Source organism: Priapulus caudatus, unplaced genomic scaffold, assembly GCF_000485595.1.
Source record: "Priapulus caudatus unplaced genomic scaffold, Priapulus_caudatus-5.0.1 Scaffold875, whole genome shotgun sequence".
NCBI classification, from domain to species: Eukaryota; Metazoa; Priapulida; class Priapulimorpha; order Priapulimorphida; family Priapulidae; genus Priapulus; species Priapulus caudatus.
In genome coordinates, this window is record NW_014577936.1 from 54,062 (window position 1) to 72,824 (window position 18,763).

The following is an 18,763-nucleotide window of genomic DNA, read 5'->3' on the forward strand; positions in this document are numbered from 1 at the left end:
GAGAGAGCGGGAGGAGAGAGAGGAGAGAGAGAGAAGAGCAGAGGGAAGAGACGAGCGAAAGAGTGAGACAGAGAGAGAGAGAAAGAGAGAGAAGGACAAAGACAAGAAAGGCAGAGAGACAATCGAGGGAGAGTTTGAGTGTAGCTGCGACGCGAGAGAGAGAGCAAGAGAGAGACGAGAGAGAGAGAGTGATCGATCGAGAGAGGAGGAGAGAGCAGAGAGCAGAGAGTGTGATCGAGGGAAGAAGGAGCGCCGAAGGCCAAGAGAGAGCAAGAGCAGATGGAGAGCGAAAGCAGAAATACAATGAGAGAGACAACGAGGAGTAGGCAAACGCAGGCGAGGGTGAGGGTGCTCTTGAGGTTCGTTTGCCAGGAGTTAGCCAATCAGAACACCTGCTGTCAGGTGAGCGCTGTCACTGCGGCACTTGTTCTTGTATAATTTGTAGAATCATCTGTGCTATATAATATACGTAGTTTTATGCAGTATGTTGCTAGTCATGTCTGCATCATGGCTATGTGCATTATCTATCAAGATGTGGCAGTTGGTGTTCTCGCAAAATGATGTACAATTGTCAATTAATCATAATGTTGTTCATAATGTTACGAAATAATTGTTATGGATACTGGAGTTATGTACGGTGATCATGTACAGTACGTCAGTAGTCATGTTACGGTCAATAGAGCTCATAGGGTCTATGTCCCCCAGGGTACTGCCAGAGCGTACCCTGGGTACAGTACGTATACCGGAACGTACCCTCTTGCTAAGCTATTTGATTGTTAGGGTTTAGCGCGTCTAGGGCAGCTCAGGCATAGGCGACTCCCTAGACTTTTAGTGGAGTAGAGCGATGTCACGGGTCCGGTATACCGGACCGTAACCAGGGTACGTTCCGGCAGTACCCTGGGGGACATAGACCCTCTCAGCGTCAATAGGGGATACAGGTATAAATGGGAAATGCTTGACGAGATTGCACTAGTAAGGCATTAGCTTTAGCATAAGCAAAAATTATTTACTATACATGTAACATTATTATGCCTAATGTAAAATGTAATGTGTTATGTAAACGGCAAGGGCACTGCACAACAAGATATCCAAATCTTTGTGATATCCGTGGGGTGTCATTTTCCCCCGGGCGTAGATGGAGGGTGCCGCTACGTGGCAGCACTAGTCACATAGCACTTAATATTATATACGCATGTACCAAGTATAAATTTTTTGTTAGATTTTCTAGGTGAGATAGAATATCAAGCATCAGTAAACTTAATTGGATCAGATATTATATCAGATACTATGGCATAATAATTTGTTTATTGTAATGTGTTTTTCTTGGTAAAGATGATTATATTTTCTGAGACGTGAAATATAGCACTAATACAGATATGTATGTATCAAGTCTATACGTGTATCAAGTATAAATTTTGCATGTTAGATTTTCTAGGTGAGATCAAGCATTAGTACACATGCATTAGCGGATATGGCAAAATATAGAAGTAAAAAAACAAGTCAAGGCAAATGCTTATGTATTAAAATATCTCAAGCAATTACCCAGTACAGAAACAGAACGTACAAAATATACAATGTGTACAGACGGCATCTGTCAAAACGTCACGTAAGTTGTGAAGGAAAACGGTGGTATTAACTAGATAAAGTTGTGTTGCCGTGTGATATAGTAATGCAGATTACATTCATACACTAGAAAACCCACTAATTTCATACATCGACATTACTAAGTACACATTGAGAGGTTACGTGTTATATAATACATACATTGTGTACATTTCATACACTGTTTATATATTTTTAACCGAGATATTTGGACATGGCTCAGTTCTACATGGATAGTGTGAACATCGACTACTATAACATCGACTTGTGTATATATATAACTATACAATATATATTAGTACTGTTCACGATAACATTTCGCGATTTAAAATGTGATATAGTCAGGTAAACTAATTTTAGCATACAAAGACAATGATAATAATGCATATACTATGCACGTTTATGACCATTTGCTTCTGATTTCGTACATAATTACAGATTTACTATAGCCAGTGTATGGTCGTTTTCCTGCACACTAGCTCCAATATACTATGGCCAACATCGTGGCCAGCAACCTTCTAAGAGGGAGAGTAATAGGCATGAGTGTGCATAAAGAGAAAGAGCCAAATAGGCAAAGAGAGAGAACATTTGGTGAGGTGGAACACATCACTTGTTGCATGTGTTGTAAGGTGCTCATTGCCATCACATCGATAAAGGCAAACGTCTATTCTCTCTCAATCCAGTACTATACAGGTGTCACTAGTGGTGCCTGACATGCTGATCATGTGTGGAGTACCGCTCTCCTTGGGAGACTTCTGACCTAGGTCGTCTCGCAGAGATCCAGTTGGCTGCACAGCAACAGGCAACTTCATCCTGGTAAATGGCAGAATACCCATCTTCCGCTGCACTGCCAAATCAGGTGCAATTTCATTGGTTGAGGGCGGGAGAGGATGTGCTTTCGGTGACGCTGTGACGGCGCTCAACGGTGAATGACCCTCCGAGGATCTCTTCCGCACAAAGTTAAGAATACCTCTGTTCAAAACGGGCGTCCTTGGCCCCTCTGCAATAACAGACTTTAGAACCGACTCCGGCGACATGTGGCGTGTAAACTTTGCAATCGACGGCGACGGCTTTGTGAGCTTTGGCTCCTTCTTTGGGCGGCGGGTAGCCTTTGAGATGGTAAGGTGCTCCCAGTCATTGGGTAGAGACGGCTCCGGCAGGCTGTACTTCTTAAGGGCGTCTGCACTGACGTACCAGGAGGTGTACTCCGTACGCTTCTCGCGCGTCGCGATCGCGGTGATCGTTTTCTCGAGCTGCCGCTTGGAGATGGCGTACGCGAGTTCATCAGGCGTCTCGCTCGCCACCGTAGATTCCGCGCATGTCTGATCTGCCTGCGTGTTGCCCGGAGCCCCGATAGAACCGTCACTCTGCTTCTTGTCTGTCCTCAGCCTCCAGTACTCGCGGAACTCCATCACTAGCTTCTTGATGCCGTGCCTGTTGCCGTGCAGCAGCCGCACAAGATCAGGAAATGCTGGAACGTAAGTGGGAAATAAAATGGCAGATGGCAAATACTGGAAGATAGCATTTTCACTGGATAGCAAGACAAATTTACTTATGACCTTTTGCACCATTTAGTAAATATTAATAATGTAAAATGGACCCCCCCCCCTCCCACGTCCCGACTTTCGAATCCGTACGTCGAGCCGTTTAGATTTGTGCCCAACTGTTGACGGACGCACGGCCGGACGGACGCACGCTCATGCGATTCCACAAGCTGCATCTGACTATGTCAGATGAGCTAATAATATAGACCTACCTGTAGTGTCTTTGTTCAGCTCACATTCCGAAGAGGTCATCTCAACAGAGATGTCTTTATTTATTTGAACTTCATTATCTTCATCCGCTTCATTACCATCTGGTGTTTTGGCTCTGTCATCGCACATATTGATGCTTGATATTTCATTCACTACTATCACGTCTTGGTCTGGTAGCGACGTTGACACCTACAACAATTATCACATGTTAATCAAAGCTGAACACCACACATCTGAAACACACTATAGCCTTCAATAGTGCATATATCAGAATACCGGCATTCTGATGAGGTAGGTCTTGCTTGTACTAAGAGCTGTTTGAAAATTTATGACCAGAAGCAGCTCAATAGGGCAACAAATACCCAAATGGCCATATACTTCACTTAAGGTTCCCAAGGTTATATTCTTATTGAGTACAGGCACTTCTATGATGTTTAATCAAAGATTACAGTTAATCACCTAAGCTGTTTTGAAACTGGAAGCAAGGTTATTGTGAATGTGTACCATTAAAATAAACAAACTTTTATGATACAAGAGGTTGGATTGGAGAGAGATAAAAGGAGAGCGGATCATCTTCGTCGTTACATTTTGGTGCCGTCGACAGTTCGAACCGGGTTTGCGGACATAACGCAAGATGCTACGAAAGATTCACGAGCCACGGAGCGACGGAAGAAAACTGGAGAAGAAAGAAGAAGATTGGAGAGAGATAAAAGGAGAGCGGACGAGAGAGCAAGAGAGACAGAAGAAGAGAGAGAGGGAGAGACGGGAGGACAGCATGAAATGCCGAGATGCAGGAGCAGACAGAGCAACGGAAGCCGAGAGAAGAAGCTGGAAGAAAGAAGAGAAAGATATATAATGCCGTGGTAAGTGTTGCAGTTTTCCTAGTATAGATTTCGCTGTGCTAACGCTGTTTACTGTCGCCTGACTGCTAAGTATACTGACGATATTGCCTGTGCATATCTTATATCATATATTTTGCAAACATATTTGCTCGGCGTGGAATTACAATTGAAGAGGCACACCTTCATCTGGCACAGCCTTGCTGGTAGTCATTCTCTTGTCTGTCAGGTCTGCATCTGGACTGCTACATTCTGTCAATGTGTAGCTTGTACTCACGGGTAGAACTTCGTTGCAAATAACCTTCAGAGTAAAATTCTCACGTTTATATTGATATAGTTGTTATTTTAACCAACATCTAAGATCCAGTATGGATTAACAGACATTGCATGGATATGTGTGATAAACTTAAATGAGACGTGTGCATTTCAGTAATAACTGACCATTTTTAAGCCATTGATCTCGGCAGTCTAACTTAATAACAGAATTATGAATGCCGATATGTGTACCCGATTGCGAACATGAGCGAAACCCTCTATTTAAAAATATAACACATGTCACTGCAAAGGAAAAGATGTGTTAAACATCTACCTTGAACTTGAGGAGATAGTCCAGCCCAGGACTGTTGTCTGTCATTTGGTCACTCCAGTGGCAGCCAAACATGACTGGCTTTAGTTGTATGCATTTACGCTTCATTTCAGCGTGAAATGCTTGCTGTTGGGCTTCCATACGCACCTTGTTTGCATCCGAATTCTGACAATCAAACAAAGTGAACATTGTCTTGTGAACTCTCATAAAAAAGCAGCTCGTGTAGTGCATTACGTGAAAGGAGAACATCAGAAATAGAAAAGAAGAATGCCTCTGTGTATTGAAACCATATTTCAAAACCTGATGATCTTACCTCATCTTCTCTATCTGCTCCCTCATCATCGGAGAGATAGCCATGGGGGACAAGAAAGCCATCATCTTCATCATCATCATCCTCTTGCTCATTATCATTATCATTATCATTATCATTGTCCTCCTTTATTTGACAAACAATAATCAATAAAACCGTGAAAACTACCAAAGCAATACACGAGTAAAATATCATTGAAATCACAGTAACGTATTGAATAGACATTTGTAATTCCCAACTGGTGACGAAAACAGAGGCCCATGAATGTGATCAATGTAAAACTAAGTAATAAACTAAGTCAAACAAAGTACTAATTTACACTATATGCCAAATTTCAAATATCTAAAATTGCACGTAAGCTAAAGGGCCCGCACACGGTGCGCTGTGCCGAATGTGCACCGTGTGCGGGCTGGTTTGCGTGCGCATTCGGCGCGCGCCAAATGTGCACCGTGTGTGGGAGCCCTTACCCCTTCAGAATGATCAATGTCTTCTCCTGGTTCCTCCTCTTCCCATTCATCATCACTCTCTACGTCATAGTCAAAAAACACCTATAGAAAACGTCAATGAAATGCAGAGTATAATATCAACAATCTAACTCTGTAAAAGCTGTCTCAATTTGAATCCAAGATAGTTTTAAAATTTGCAAACTTCGCAACGAAATTTTGAGTTAGATAGTGACTGTGTAATAGAATTACATTGAAATCATTGATAATCTCATTTGTATCGCTGCTATGACAATTCTTCGGAAAATATCACAACTTTTGAGAAACTGGTAGTATAGCAACAGCATTCAAATCCTTCTTGGTGATGCAGGTACGACCGACTAATCGTAATTTTTATTAATAGTGCTTGTCAATCATAAAACAAGGTTTAATTTATTATTCTTTTCATTCATTATAACATAAAAGACCAGGTTCCTCCACTAGCAGAGTCGACCTAATGTCTCGTTCATATTTCAATAAAATGACGTATTATAATAAGCCTTTATAAAAAACATTCTTTGACTATTGTACACTTTAGGACTACATACCAAATCAGTCTTAAAGGGATTTCTGCCACAGATTGTATTACTTTTCTTGCGCCATGTGCCATAGTAGGCTGGTCTGTAGTTCGCATAAAACTGCAATAGCTTGACCTTCATATAAGGACAGCTCTCATCCACCACCTGTCAAGAAAGTATTGGTTATGTTACAAGTAAAAATGAATGCAAATTCCAACGTAGCCTCATCAACTCGTGCATACCTTCTCATCGGCACAAAGAGTAGCAGATAGTAAATATAATTAGATTGGTATTTACTGAATTAACTAACACTGCTTTCGATCAAAAATATTTTTTACTACACACATGTATGCACACAAGCTAAGCAACAGAAATGACTTCATCTGCTTCCACTAAAAAGCACAATTGAATACTGATATATATATATAAACATGTTGGCATTCAATTTCTTTGGGTATTTCATGAGTATTTTTTTCATCTTAAATATATACGGAATACCTGAATATCTTGAAACTGTCTAGGCCACGTCCTCTTAGAGGAACCTCTTTTCTTCAGCTTGAGATATCACGCGACCAAAGACTGATGCTAGTCTACAAAATCCCGAGTAGCAATGTTAAATGATGTTTTTCACAAGCAATTAAGCTAGAGAATTAACACTCCTAATATGAAACAGCGTACTTCAAATGTAAAGCAAATCTTTTCTCTATCTCTGCCATTCATTCTAGAACTTTTTAGAATTGCACACAAAATTTTTCTTTGTATGCATCAACGAGAATCATAAATCAAAAACGTCAATTTTATCATTGAAACAAGGTTTTCAATCGGGTCCGGCATCTTGTGGGCATCTGACGTGCATATTGGACCTAAAATAGAGACATCTGCCATGACATTCGTGTCATCTCAGTTATTTTTCTATATATTTTATATTTTTTTTTCTTCAACTCAACCTGTGGTGCAATCGATTTAATCACAGTTCAAATATACTCAGTGACATTTCTGCACACAGGCGAGTCTTTGGTCTTTCTTACCATCATAACGGCATGAATAAACCAGTATATAGTTTTCCCTGAAGTATTTCAAGTGAAAATGTTATAATGCTCGATCAGAAACAGATAGGGAATAAAACACGATATTCATTAAATCTTGTTTGTTTATATAGTAATCAATGGGATAATTTATTCCCAATACATGGGCTACGAATTTGAACACGGAAGACTTTGTTAATCCGCTAGATTTCAGTATTATGAAACTGAAATGAAATGAGTCATATTCTTTAATCTGCTCATTTAAACACAAACGCTTGAATGTTATTTCACAATCTATTGCTAATTACCTTGTTATGCAAAATTATGAATTAGAATCAAATACTATCTTATTTATCACAAACTACGACACTAAATAATACAATAACATAAATAGACATATACTGATAATCTAATAAAAAGTTCAAATAATTAGCAGATTAAGGTGGGACGATATAGATAAACTCACGATACAACTTACAATCGTTACTATTGGTCAAATACTCAAAGATAATCTACAGCAAACTATATCCATGTAAATGATTACAAATCATAATATGGATGCTACAAAACACTGGCTTTGAACTAGCGAATTGTCTTTTGTTTCTTTTATCCTCATGAGCTATGCCAGAAAATGATGGTTTTTTGGTGAATATCCTGTGTATATGGTGAGATATCTATGTAATCGTGAATAGTCAATAAGCATCGATTACTGTATCACAGGTTGTATATGATACTGTAATATAAATAGATCGTCCGTCACCCTATAAGGGATAGAAACTTAACATTTTAGCAGTCGCTTACGCCTTATGAAGTTTTTGGGGCCAGAACTTGATCAGGGCCAACTATTTTCATCATCTTGTACAGTTGTATACAAGTATATTACAATTTATTAAACATGCTAATGTCAGGTAAAAAAAGAACAAAACTTTTCAAAGATATTTATTTTTAAACTTAACTCAATATTTTAAAACTCAACACTAATTGAAATGATACATTGTTAAAAATATTAAGTATGTTCATTATGCACGTGAAATAAAAATTTATAATAGGGATTACTATAATCGTGAATCCTCCATCATTTTTTAAACACTGTTATTACTAGATCGATGCAGAGGATTCAGAGTCAATCTCTGATCTGATCTATAGTGACACAGAATACCCTCTACAACTCCAATGTTACCAAGGATCTCTTAAATTCTCTAGCATCTGAAGCGAATGCTGTATAGGAAGTATTTTGTGTTGCATATTTGTGTTCGGCTTCTGGAAGAACACAAATTCATTCCAATGTGGTTGCTTATGGGATGAAGTCTTGATGTCAGAGAAAGCATTTAATAGACAGACAGTGGTTAGAGAAGTTTGTCCCTTTGCTCCGCTATATTGTTTATAAAGCTTTCAGTGAAAATCCTTCATCTGCTCTGCGCTAGAAGGTGGACATGTTAGATACAATCCTGAACAGCAAAATTGGTGAGCTTGCCTTTAGCCGAAATATTAATAGAAACCAGTCTAGGTCTTTCCCAATTGGAAGTCTATCCAGGTACTCTTCTTTATATATATTTCCAATTCACTTTCTACTAAGTCTACACTGCATGTCCTCGCACTGTCTGAAGTGTTCAAGAATAATCGAATCTTCATGACCAATGATCTACTGATTCTCAGTCTGTGCCAATCTATATTCCATCTCGTAGCTGAACAACCTCTGTAGATAAAACTACAGAAAATTCTTTTTCCAAAGCTGAATTTCTTTACAGATTTACTATCTGCCGCAACCAAATTTCGTAACAAGCAGTGGTGCTGTATTCTCACAGATTTCTTTCCAATTCTTTACGAGTTTGTGTGGGCATCACTCATGTCATTGTATTTTCGTATATGCTTTCAATGTTGAGCGACTATAGCTGATGGCTGCTTGTAAAAATCAGACATGTCTTTCCTGGATTCGTATGAAATCCGGTGAAGGGTTGCCAGATCTGTCATCAAAAACAAGAGAAAACATAACGACGCTCTTTCGCTTCAGGACTTAGAAGCGTGTGCTTGAGTTAAGTCACAGAAACCTTCTTGCCTTCACGCTGGACCAAGATTCCTATTTATTGTAACGAAATGAGTTCGTCGCTACTGCATGTTGTCCAATCCACTTGTTTCACATCAAGCTATTCTGAGTTGGTTAGAAAAAGCACTCTATCATTGTTTGTTTTTAGAGCCATACTATCGCGTCGCATTTTAACATAGCTCGATAATAGACTGCTATTGTAAAAACAATCAGGCCCATGAATGTATTGATAGCCTTGTCTTATCAGCTTCACTCTTGATGCATCTTTTAAAGAAATTCTAGCCTTATGCCATAGCGGAGACCCAACTTGCTGATGTTTGCAGAAGGCCCCCTATGCAGCCTTGCATCTCTCCCACCATCACCTTGCATCACAAGCTACGACATTTTGCAATAAATTGCCATTCATGTCAAAATTGTTAATTGACCAAATCTGAAGGCATTTCAATATTTACGGCCTGCTTGTCGGCAGATTTACACTATAAATTGACATCTACTTGGCGCATCGAGCTAACGTAATACACATTCTTGTTTAATCAGATTCAGTCTGCATCTCCGATATTAACATATAAAACGATGAATTGTAATAAGTGTTGACTTCTTGAGTGCATTCGCAATAGCTTGATAAACTCTTTGCTGAGTGTGTTGTATTTCTCAAGTCGAAGCCTTCGACTTTCTCTCTCTAAGATCCTACCAATAAAATCGACAGAGTCGGTTGTTGCGTACCAGAGCATGGCAAGTGAGGAACTATCTTTTCAAGTTTCGTCAAAATGTCTGCATTTAATGTCTGTTGATCTGGCAGCTGGAGATTGGTTCGGTTGTGTTTTAGCATTGCGCAAAACCACAGCCTTTGTTTGTTTGACTCTTCATACTTTACTTAACTGTACGTTTATAGCATCTGACACCAAATGCAAAAGTGTTCGTGTCCCAATGATTTTAACGCTAGTCAAGACATATCCATCTCCGTGTCTTTCAACCATGGCCTGTTTTCTCCAAGTAATGCAGTGTTTACTCGTGTTTTCCTCATCTCTCTGCTGGTCTCCTTTTTCTTCTCCGGTTTGTCCTCCTTTCTCATTAGGTTTTTTGATGCCAGAATATAACTCCAACAATAATTTAGTCTGGTTTTCCATACAAAATTAACCTATTTATACTCTACGCTAATCAGATTATTAAATTTTATCAGCAAACTTAAGTTTTTTAATTTTGATAGACATTAAATTATAATAACTTTTATATTAAATTATAACTCTAATCTACGTCTGTTTTATTTCAAACAAGAATTTACCTTGATAAATTCGCCGGAATTAGCAGAATGTGTAGCTCGGTTGCTATGCAAAAGGATTTATTTGTAGGAATGGGTTGGTTCAATGTAATCGAGTAACACTGAGCTATTACTAACACAATACGGGAAATACTAGCAAGTTACTATAAAGATTCGGTTTTTGGTTGACTGTTTCACTGAGAAAGACAATGATAGACTCCTGAACTCTATGCTAGCCGCTATCATTCCAATGCACAGCATAAGTATCTGCCGACTGCTATCCGATATGTGCAACGTTTTATTGTAAGGATAAAAGTGATGGAATGAATGAGACAGCATCCATGGCTCAATAGAACTTTCATGGTACTCTGTAAAGCGTGTAATTTGATATTTATTTTGCAGTTACCTGCATGCTGTCAGTTACGTGCAAGTAAGTGTTGCATATATTTAGCAAAAAATCAATGTGTGAACAGCTGTTCAACTTTTTTGTTTATGAGACTAAAATGGATAGTGTGGCTATAGCTTGATTCGCCACCTGGGCGAATAATTAGAGGTTTTTAGGGGCCCAGGTTAAAATCTAGGAGCCACGGGCGACTGGGCGCCTGCTAATTTTCATCCCTGCTATACCAGACCACATCTTAGGGTTCTCCAAGCTTTTTCATTATAGCATGGCGGGTGCTGCCTTTACAGTCCTAGTTGCAAATCGCCGAAGGCGGTTTGCGTGCTAGGGGGGTCCGGGGGCTATATTTAGCATGGCGACTATGATATTTAGAGTGGCGGGGCTCGACAATAGCATGGCGGGCCGCCAGGCTATAAGTGCTCTTGGAGAACCCTGCATCTAACAAATAGTACTACCTTAGGTGGGGGAGACGTGTTACTCTTGATAAAGAAACTCTTAAACATTGTCTGCGCTTGCTGTTTCTTCTTCATCTTTGAAATAAAAATAGAAATTTTTTATACAAATTAGTACATAACAAAAATTTATCTCACATTATGCCACTATGTTCGCATAGCAAAATGTTAGAAAAACATAGCTGATAAAATTATAAAATAAAATTGAATTGTACATGTTACGAACATATTCATTACGATAACTGCTTTACTTTTCCCTATTATAAATTACCTCATCTTCTTCCACTTTCTTCTTTTCCTCTTCTTTCAGTCGCTTCTCTTCATTCTTTACTCTGGAATTATTACAAATGCACCCATCAAAAATTGTATATTACAATTGCCAAATTGACTTGCAGAAGTTAAATGATTCTCAGCTAGTGAGGTGTGGTAACAACAATACTGAGACTCACTCAATTGCTTCTAATTTTTTCTTCTTTTCATCTTCTTTCTGCTTAAGCTTATCCAGCCGCTCCTGTTCTTCTTTCTCTCGTTTCTCTTTTTTCTCCTGATTTATAAAAGCAAACATCACTACTGATTCTAATTTGATTATATATGCTAGCAAGACAAACTCGTTGTAATGCCAATTTACAATCCGCTAGGAAAGGACATCGCATACGTGGAAAATAAAAAAAATCCTTCAGTCTATTTGTAAAAGGAAAAAAGAGTCAGTTATAAAAAGACACACCAGGAGCATGGGAAAGAAAAAAACAGAAACACATGCATAGGAAAGGGTCATGGTTCTAAAAAAAAGATGCAAATAGCAGTGAGAAATTAACCTTTTTTGTCTTGTAGTAATACAGACAACCAGATTTTATAACCTGCTACTTCATGAACAATTCTAGTAGTTTCGAATTTTGGCATTCCGTGAGTTTTACTAAAAGGAGTAAAGTCCGCTCATGTCATAGCACATGCCTAGTTGTTACTGCAATCTGCAGTGCATGAGTAATGTGTGGGTAAATTTGGTAATTTTGGAGTAACGGAGTACTGTTAATTTCAACCCCTGCAAATAGTACTTCTGTCAGCTTTGCAGGAATTCTTCAATTCTACGTCAATTGCATTGAAAGTAACATACCAATCTTGTTGCATATAATTATTACATAAGTGTTATTAGAAATTGTTATCATCAGCACTATAAAGATATTTACTACACCTCACCTGTTCTTTCTTGTGTTTTTCCTCTTCCCTCTTCTCTTTCTCCTCTTGCTTCTTCTTTTTCTTCTCTAACATCTGTTGCTCCTTCTCTGCTTTAGCTTCAGCTAGTTTCTGTTGCTTTTCAGTTCTCTCCATATTCTGCGCATAATGAATAAGAACTTATAACAATAACAATTACCGAAACAAAGCATTTTAAGACTTGGAATGAGACTACATATTGTACTGAATGTAGTGGGTTGGCCACATCAACAAATGCCAGTACCTGCCGCCACCCACCTGAAGCTCAATCATCTGTTAATTTCTTTATTATGACCTCATATCTTCTGCCATATAATCTGATAATATATTTCTGTCATATAATCTGAGGTTTGATTTGGCATTATGGCTGTGCGACCACCTCATTGAATTAAATTATAATCAATGTGTAATCTATACAAACTGACTGCTGGGCCCCTTTTTTGCTTTACTAATGAATATTGACATCGTTTTGATTCACTAGTATAATGCTTTTACCTTCTCATCACTCTTGCGTTTCCTTTCTGCCAACCTTTCCTCTTTTTTTGCCGATGAATCGGGCTGGGGAAAAATGACAAATACATTTTAGACAAAATCATATTAAGTAGTTTATTATCTGGCAATCAAAGAATGTGACGTTTCTTACGTCCCTATACGCTGTTGTCAATGTGATAATTCTGCCATAAAACGACCATGCTTGTAATAGTTTTCTGTTTCCCACTCATGAATATTGATTTACACTTACGGTTGTTCGTCGTTTAGCTGAAGTGGGAGTTTTCAAGCATTTCGGCACGGATTCGGCTTCTTTTCTTTGCAAGTTCGACTTGTTTGCATCAGGTGAGCCAGAATTAGGTACGTCTGCATTGGTGTCATTATCAAACTGGCTCGCTGTGTAAAAAAAATAATTCAATTAGGCCACCGAGGTTTTCCATAAATTTGGCTATAGAGTGCAGATCTGTGCAGACCTATAACAATTCTCACAACTATTATTATCTTGCACATAATGGCCAAGCTTCACAGTTAACACAGTTAGCACTGATACATTAGTGGTGGTGTTATGGACAAAACGTACAAACTGCAGTTCATTATTTCGCATTCGCACAGAACATTTTAACAATCTAGCGGTTTCAGTTAGTCATGGATATGAATTTCACCTTTATATAACTAGCGGGATACCCGGCGTTGCCTGGGGAAATCAGTGGCGTTACTCAGTTGGTGACCGCTTGGTTGAAAGGAAAATACCCAAAAAAATCTAACTATCTATCTATCCATGCATCCATCCATCCATCCCATTCCATGCCATGCCATGCCATGCCATCCCATCGCACCGCATCCCATCCCAAACAGTAAACAAGTGCCGCGAAGCGACAGCGCTCATCTCACGTCTACTGCAATGACTCTGTGGTGGAGTGGTGGGATTCTAGTAAACCCTGTTAGTCCCAAATGTGTTCACATACGCGCCGAAACAGTGGATGACACAGGGATGGTATCAGGAGTGTATCAAAAGGAGTAAGACAGACTAAAACCGGCAATATTCAACATTTAGTTGCCTTAGTCTACCTATGATTTATTGTGTTTACCTCGATAAACTTGAGCTCAAGTCTTGCCTTAATCATTAAACTTTATCCGTGTCTAATCGTTGGTCTCACAAAAATGACAAATCGGGAGATATCGACGGAATACCTGAATATCTTGAAACTGTCTAGGCCACGTCCTCTTAGAGAAACCTCTTTTCTTCAGCTTGATATCACTGAACCACGAACTGATGGCTGTCTACAAAATCCCAGAGCAAATGTGTCAAATGATGTTTTCAAGAGCATAATTAAAGCTTCGAAATTAACCTCCTAAGGAAACGCGTACTCAATGTAAAGGTCAAACCTTTCTCTATCTCTGCCATTCTACTTTTAGAATTGCACAATTTTTCTTGTAGTGCCATCAACAGAACAAGCAACTCAAAAAACGTCAATTTTATCATGAAAACGGGTTTTCATCGGCCCGGGCATCTCTGTGGGCATCTGATCGTCCATTTGGACCAAAATAGAAGTACACACATGACATCGACTGCATCTACATCAGCTCCTAAACATGCTCACAACTCACCTGTGGTGCAATCGTATTATCACATGTTTCAATATCTAGTGGACATCTCCTGCACACAGGTGCGAGTCTTTGGTCTTTCTTTACCTCATACGGCATGAATGAACCAGTAATAGGTTTCCCCTGAAGTTTTCAAGTGAAAATGTAATAAGGCTTCGATCAGAAACAGGATAGGGAATAAACAACGATATTCATAAATCTGTGTTTGTTATATAGTAATAATAAGGGATAACATTTTTCCCAATGACATGGGGCTACGAATACCGGAAGACTTTGTAGTCCGCATGATTTCAGTATAAACTGAAATGAAATGAGGTCATACTTTCAATGCTGCTCATTTAAACACAACACAGATTGATCCCCAGTTCACAATCTAATTGCTAAGTTGCTTGTTATGGCAAAATTATGATTAGGAATCAAATTACTCTTAATTATCACAAACTACGACACTAAATACACAACTTCAACATTAAATAGACAATAGTGAATCTAATAAAAGTTCAAATAAATAGCAGATTAAGGGTGGGACGATATAGATAACTCACGATACACCTTTCACAATACGATACGTATTGCAATACTTTCAAGATAATCTACAGAGCAAACTATGATCATGTAAATGATTACAAATCAGAATTATGGAGTGCTTACTAAACAACTGCTCTTGAACTGCGAATTGTCTTTTGTTTTCTTTTATTCTCTCATGAGGCTATGCCAGAAAATGATGGATTTTTTGGTGGATTATATTCCTGTGTATATTGGTGGAGTATCTATGTGTATCGTGAATAGTCAAACGCATCGATACGTGTATCATCAAGGTTTGTATCATGATACAGTGATATATCAATGAATCGTCCGTCCCACCCCTATACAGGGATGAAACTTAACATTTTTAGCCCAGTCGCCTACTGGGCCCCTATGAACTTTTTTTTGGGGGCCCAGACCTTGATCCAAGGGCCCAACTATTTCATCATCTTGTACAGTTGTATACAGTATATTAACAATTTATATAAACATGCTAAATGTGAAAGTAAAAAAAGAACAAACATTTTCAAAGATTTTTTTATTTTTATGAGAAACAATATACTATTTTGCTGAACACTACTGCTTGGAGTTTGGAGTTTCAATATTCATCGCTACAACCGATCTACATTTAAGCGGGTAACGTCATCTTCGTCGTTACAGTCACCTATCTGATGATTTACCAAAATAGCAGGCTTTCAGATTTGAAAACTACAGGAGGACTACTAATGACTCCCCTAGAACACCATAGGGGGACTTTTCACGCTCCATAATCACACCCTTAAGAGGCATGACGGAGAGCTCCATTAAAAAATCACACCCTTAAGAGGCATGATGGAGAGCTCCACTAAAAATCACACCCTTAAAAGGTCTGCCATTGTTTTAAGATACGACGAAGGGTGTATGAAAGCTGCATTCTCATTGGCTACTGAAACAAGAGTTGGGCTAGAATAGATACTCCAGTCAGGGCTTGCGATCCATTGCAACTCTATGGACAGGGAAAACTAGCCTCAAGGCCACGCGTGACGCGGCGGCTTTTGATGTACACGATCGATCGATCGCGTACTATATATACGGCCTGCATAGCACGCGCGGCATACACAACCACACACACTTGCAGCGTCAAATAAACGCACACACTGGCCAACGTCTGACAATCTCAAACAGTGAACTAAGCCGTGTCTATATTGTAAAGCAAACTATATTACAATGGTATTAAAAGAAGGTACTGTTAGTAGGCTGTTGGACTGTAAAATGAAAATTTGTACATTCTAACCCCCCTAAAATTTTCTCTCAACGGATTTAGACGTTTCACAAAATCGACCCTGGGACTGTGAAATCCGCGGATACGAGGAAGATTCTCATCCCTGTAAAATGGAGCGCTATTTCAACATAATACACAGACTTTTGGTGCGCGATTTCAACCACTTTTATGAGGCGCGATGATGCGCGCACCATGGCACAATTTATGGTGCGCGGTGAAGCGCGAGCGCGATCGCGCCTCTTAAAAATGAAAGCCTGAAATAGAGTACAACTACAGTGAGAGATTACACATGGCAGGCCACATAAAGAGATCCTGAGTGCTGTTCATTGGATCAATATATGGCAATGATATTCTTAAATGAGGAAAATGGGCGATTTCCATCACTGTATCATAAGACTAGAATAGCATAAAAGCACTACCTTTGGTTCCTGTGTTGTCCTCACGATTTTGTCGAGAATGGTGCACTTTGTCTTCCATTCAGTGCTGTCTGCTCGCATAGCAAGATCTGGTTCGGAACTGGAGCTGATCTCAGCTTCGCCTGTTCTTGGAGATGATCCGGGTATTCTGGGTTTCTTCTGCCCAATACCATGTACTGGCTTGCTTGCTTTTTCTTTCACCTCAACTGACTTGCCCGCTTTCACATCACTGCTGGTCTTTCTCAATGCGGTCTGACTGACATCTAGTATTTTGAAAGGCAGTCGGGCTAAAGAAACGTGCAAAGATAAGAAGAGTCAACTTTCAACACAACAACATGAAGACAACTTTAAGGCAAACATTCTTATACTGGGTATTTCTGTAGATAAACATTTGTAGTATTCACTTGATTATTTTAATAAAATCTCAGAATGATTAAAAAAAAAAAATTTATTGGTGCCAACTATACATTAGAATATATCACTCTCAAGGTAGCATGAAGTAACATAGTTGCATTACTATATATAGGGCCAATAATTATATATATATGCGTATACTGATTCATAAAAATAATAAAATAGCAAACATTTCATTGACGTAAATCAGTGGTTCCCAAACTTTTTTCTCTGGGCTGCACTTGCCAAATAAAAATTTGCTCTCGGCACACCGAATTTTTTAATGATAAGAAATATATTCAAAAACAAAAAAACAACTCCTAGCAGTGCTTGATTTATAACATAGATTAGAACACATCTACTTTATAATATGATCATGGGACATCCAGAAAGTATAAAACAATGCAGCTACATAAAAACACGATTCATTCCCAATATACGTATATACATATAGATGAGCCTCATACAACATATGTATAGACAAGCTAGAGCCTAGAGGTGACATGATCGAGGCTTTTAATTTTTTTTAACTCATATGACCTCGAATAAAAATGACCATGAAAATGACCTTCATATTTATTTTTGGCATATAAATTTTTTGAAAATGTTACTTGGAATGTTTAAAGTTTTCTTTGATTGTCGTTGAATCTTCCCGCCACACTTGCCATCCTCTCACGCCGCACCGTTTGGGAACTACTGACGTAAATAAACAACTTACCCTGTTTAAGCCGCTTCATTGGAGGGCTAGACAAAGAACTCTGTGACAAGTCTATGTCTTCAATGCTATCTAAAATAAAATATAAAAGGGGGTTTTAAAACTCCTGTTAGCACACTAGATAACACGCATTCCCACAAATATATCATTACTTTAGCTTTCATCCGCACTATAGTAATAGGCCCAGGGTTCTGCGGCGCCCGACACTATATATAATCTGCCCGACACTAATTTTTAATATAAAAAAGAAAGAAAAAAAGTCTGATATATATGGGCTTTTTATTGCTCAGAATGCAGGAAATTGAGTTTCAGACTATCAAAAATCAAAAATTTTCAGGGGGGCATGCCCCCGGACCACCCTAGATTGGCTTCGCGCCTACGGCGCTTGCATCTTGCGAGAAGTCACAACTGGATGCGCCCGGCACTAAAAAATCCTGGGTAGAACCCTGTAGACCCTAACCCTGACAATGTATCTGCCACTTCCACTTCCATTGCCGTACATACTGCAGGGATATACTCTGGACAGAGAAATCAGAGATCGAATTTTACGACGGCAACTCACGGCATTTGGCGCCGGAACATATTGATTTGCCGTCAGAGGTAGTCTGTATCGGCGGCAAGTAAATGCCGTCGTAGCACTTAGTACCTAAATGCCGTCAGATGTATAATTTAATGACGTGAATATTCCAAATATACACGCAAGTACAAACAGTCACCCTACCCCTATCCCTAACCCTAACACTAACACTAAAGCGACTCGGCTATCTTATATACACGTGTCATAGCACCAAAATTAATCTATATAATGGTTTATAACCTTTTGTAGTGATGCGCAACAATGCTCGGACGAATAGCGCCACCGAACTAGTATCCGATGCTC

The 18,763-nt window shown here is 39.0% G+C and overlaps 1 protein-coding gene across 1 annotated transcript; it reads right to left on the bottom strand.

Annotated features, from left to right (window-relative positions):
- Positions 1–1,500: 1,500 nt before the first annotated feature.
- On the bottom strand, positions 1,501–14,720 carry LOC106814137 (chromatin assembly factor 1 subunit A-A-like). The gene is made up of 8 exons (XM_014818426.1): positions 14,577–14,720; positions 14,160–14,249; positions 6,122–6,256; positions 5,559–5,639; positions 5,095–5,217; positions 4,785–4,946; positions 4,379–4,496; positions 1,501–3,073 (listed from the first exon to the last, which is right to left on the bottom strand). The coding sequence occupies exons 1-8, from the start codon at positions 14,670–14,672 to the stop codon at positions 2,277–2,279; spliced, it is 1,602 nt and encodes a 533-aa protein (XP_014673912.1). The 5' UTR covers positions 14,673–14,720; the 3' UTR covers positions 1,501–2,276.
- Positions 14,721–18,763: the final 4,043 nt, after the last annotated feature.

Excerpts from the sequence above, each read along its gene's own strand:
- LOC106814137 (XM_014818426.1), bottom strand. The coding sequence starts at position 14,672 with ATGCCGTATGAGGTAAAGAAAGACCAAAGACTCGCACCTGTGTGCAGG. Across the intron at positions 6,257-14,159 it reads GACAGTTTCAAGATATTCAG|GTGGTGGATGAGAGCTGTCC; the intron begins GTATTCCGTCGA and ends CTTTCTTGACAG. Across the intron at positions 5,640-6,121 it reads ATCCCTTTAAGACTGATTTG|GTGTTTTTTGACTATGACGT; the intron begins GTATGTAGTCCT and ends CGTTTTCTATAG.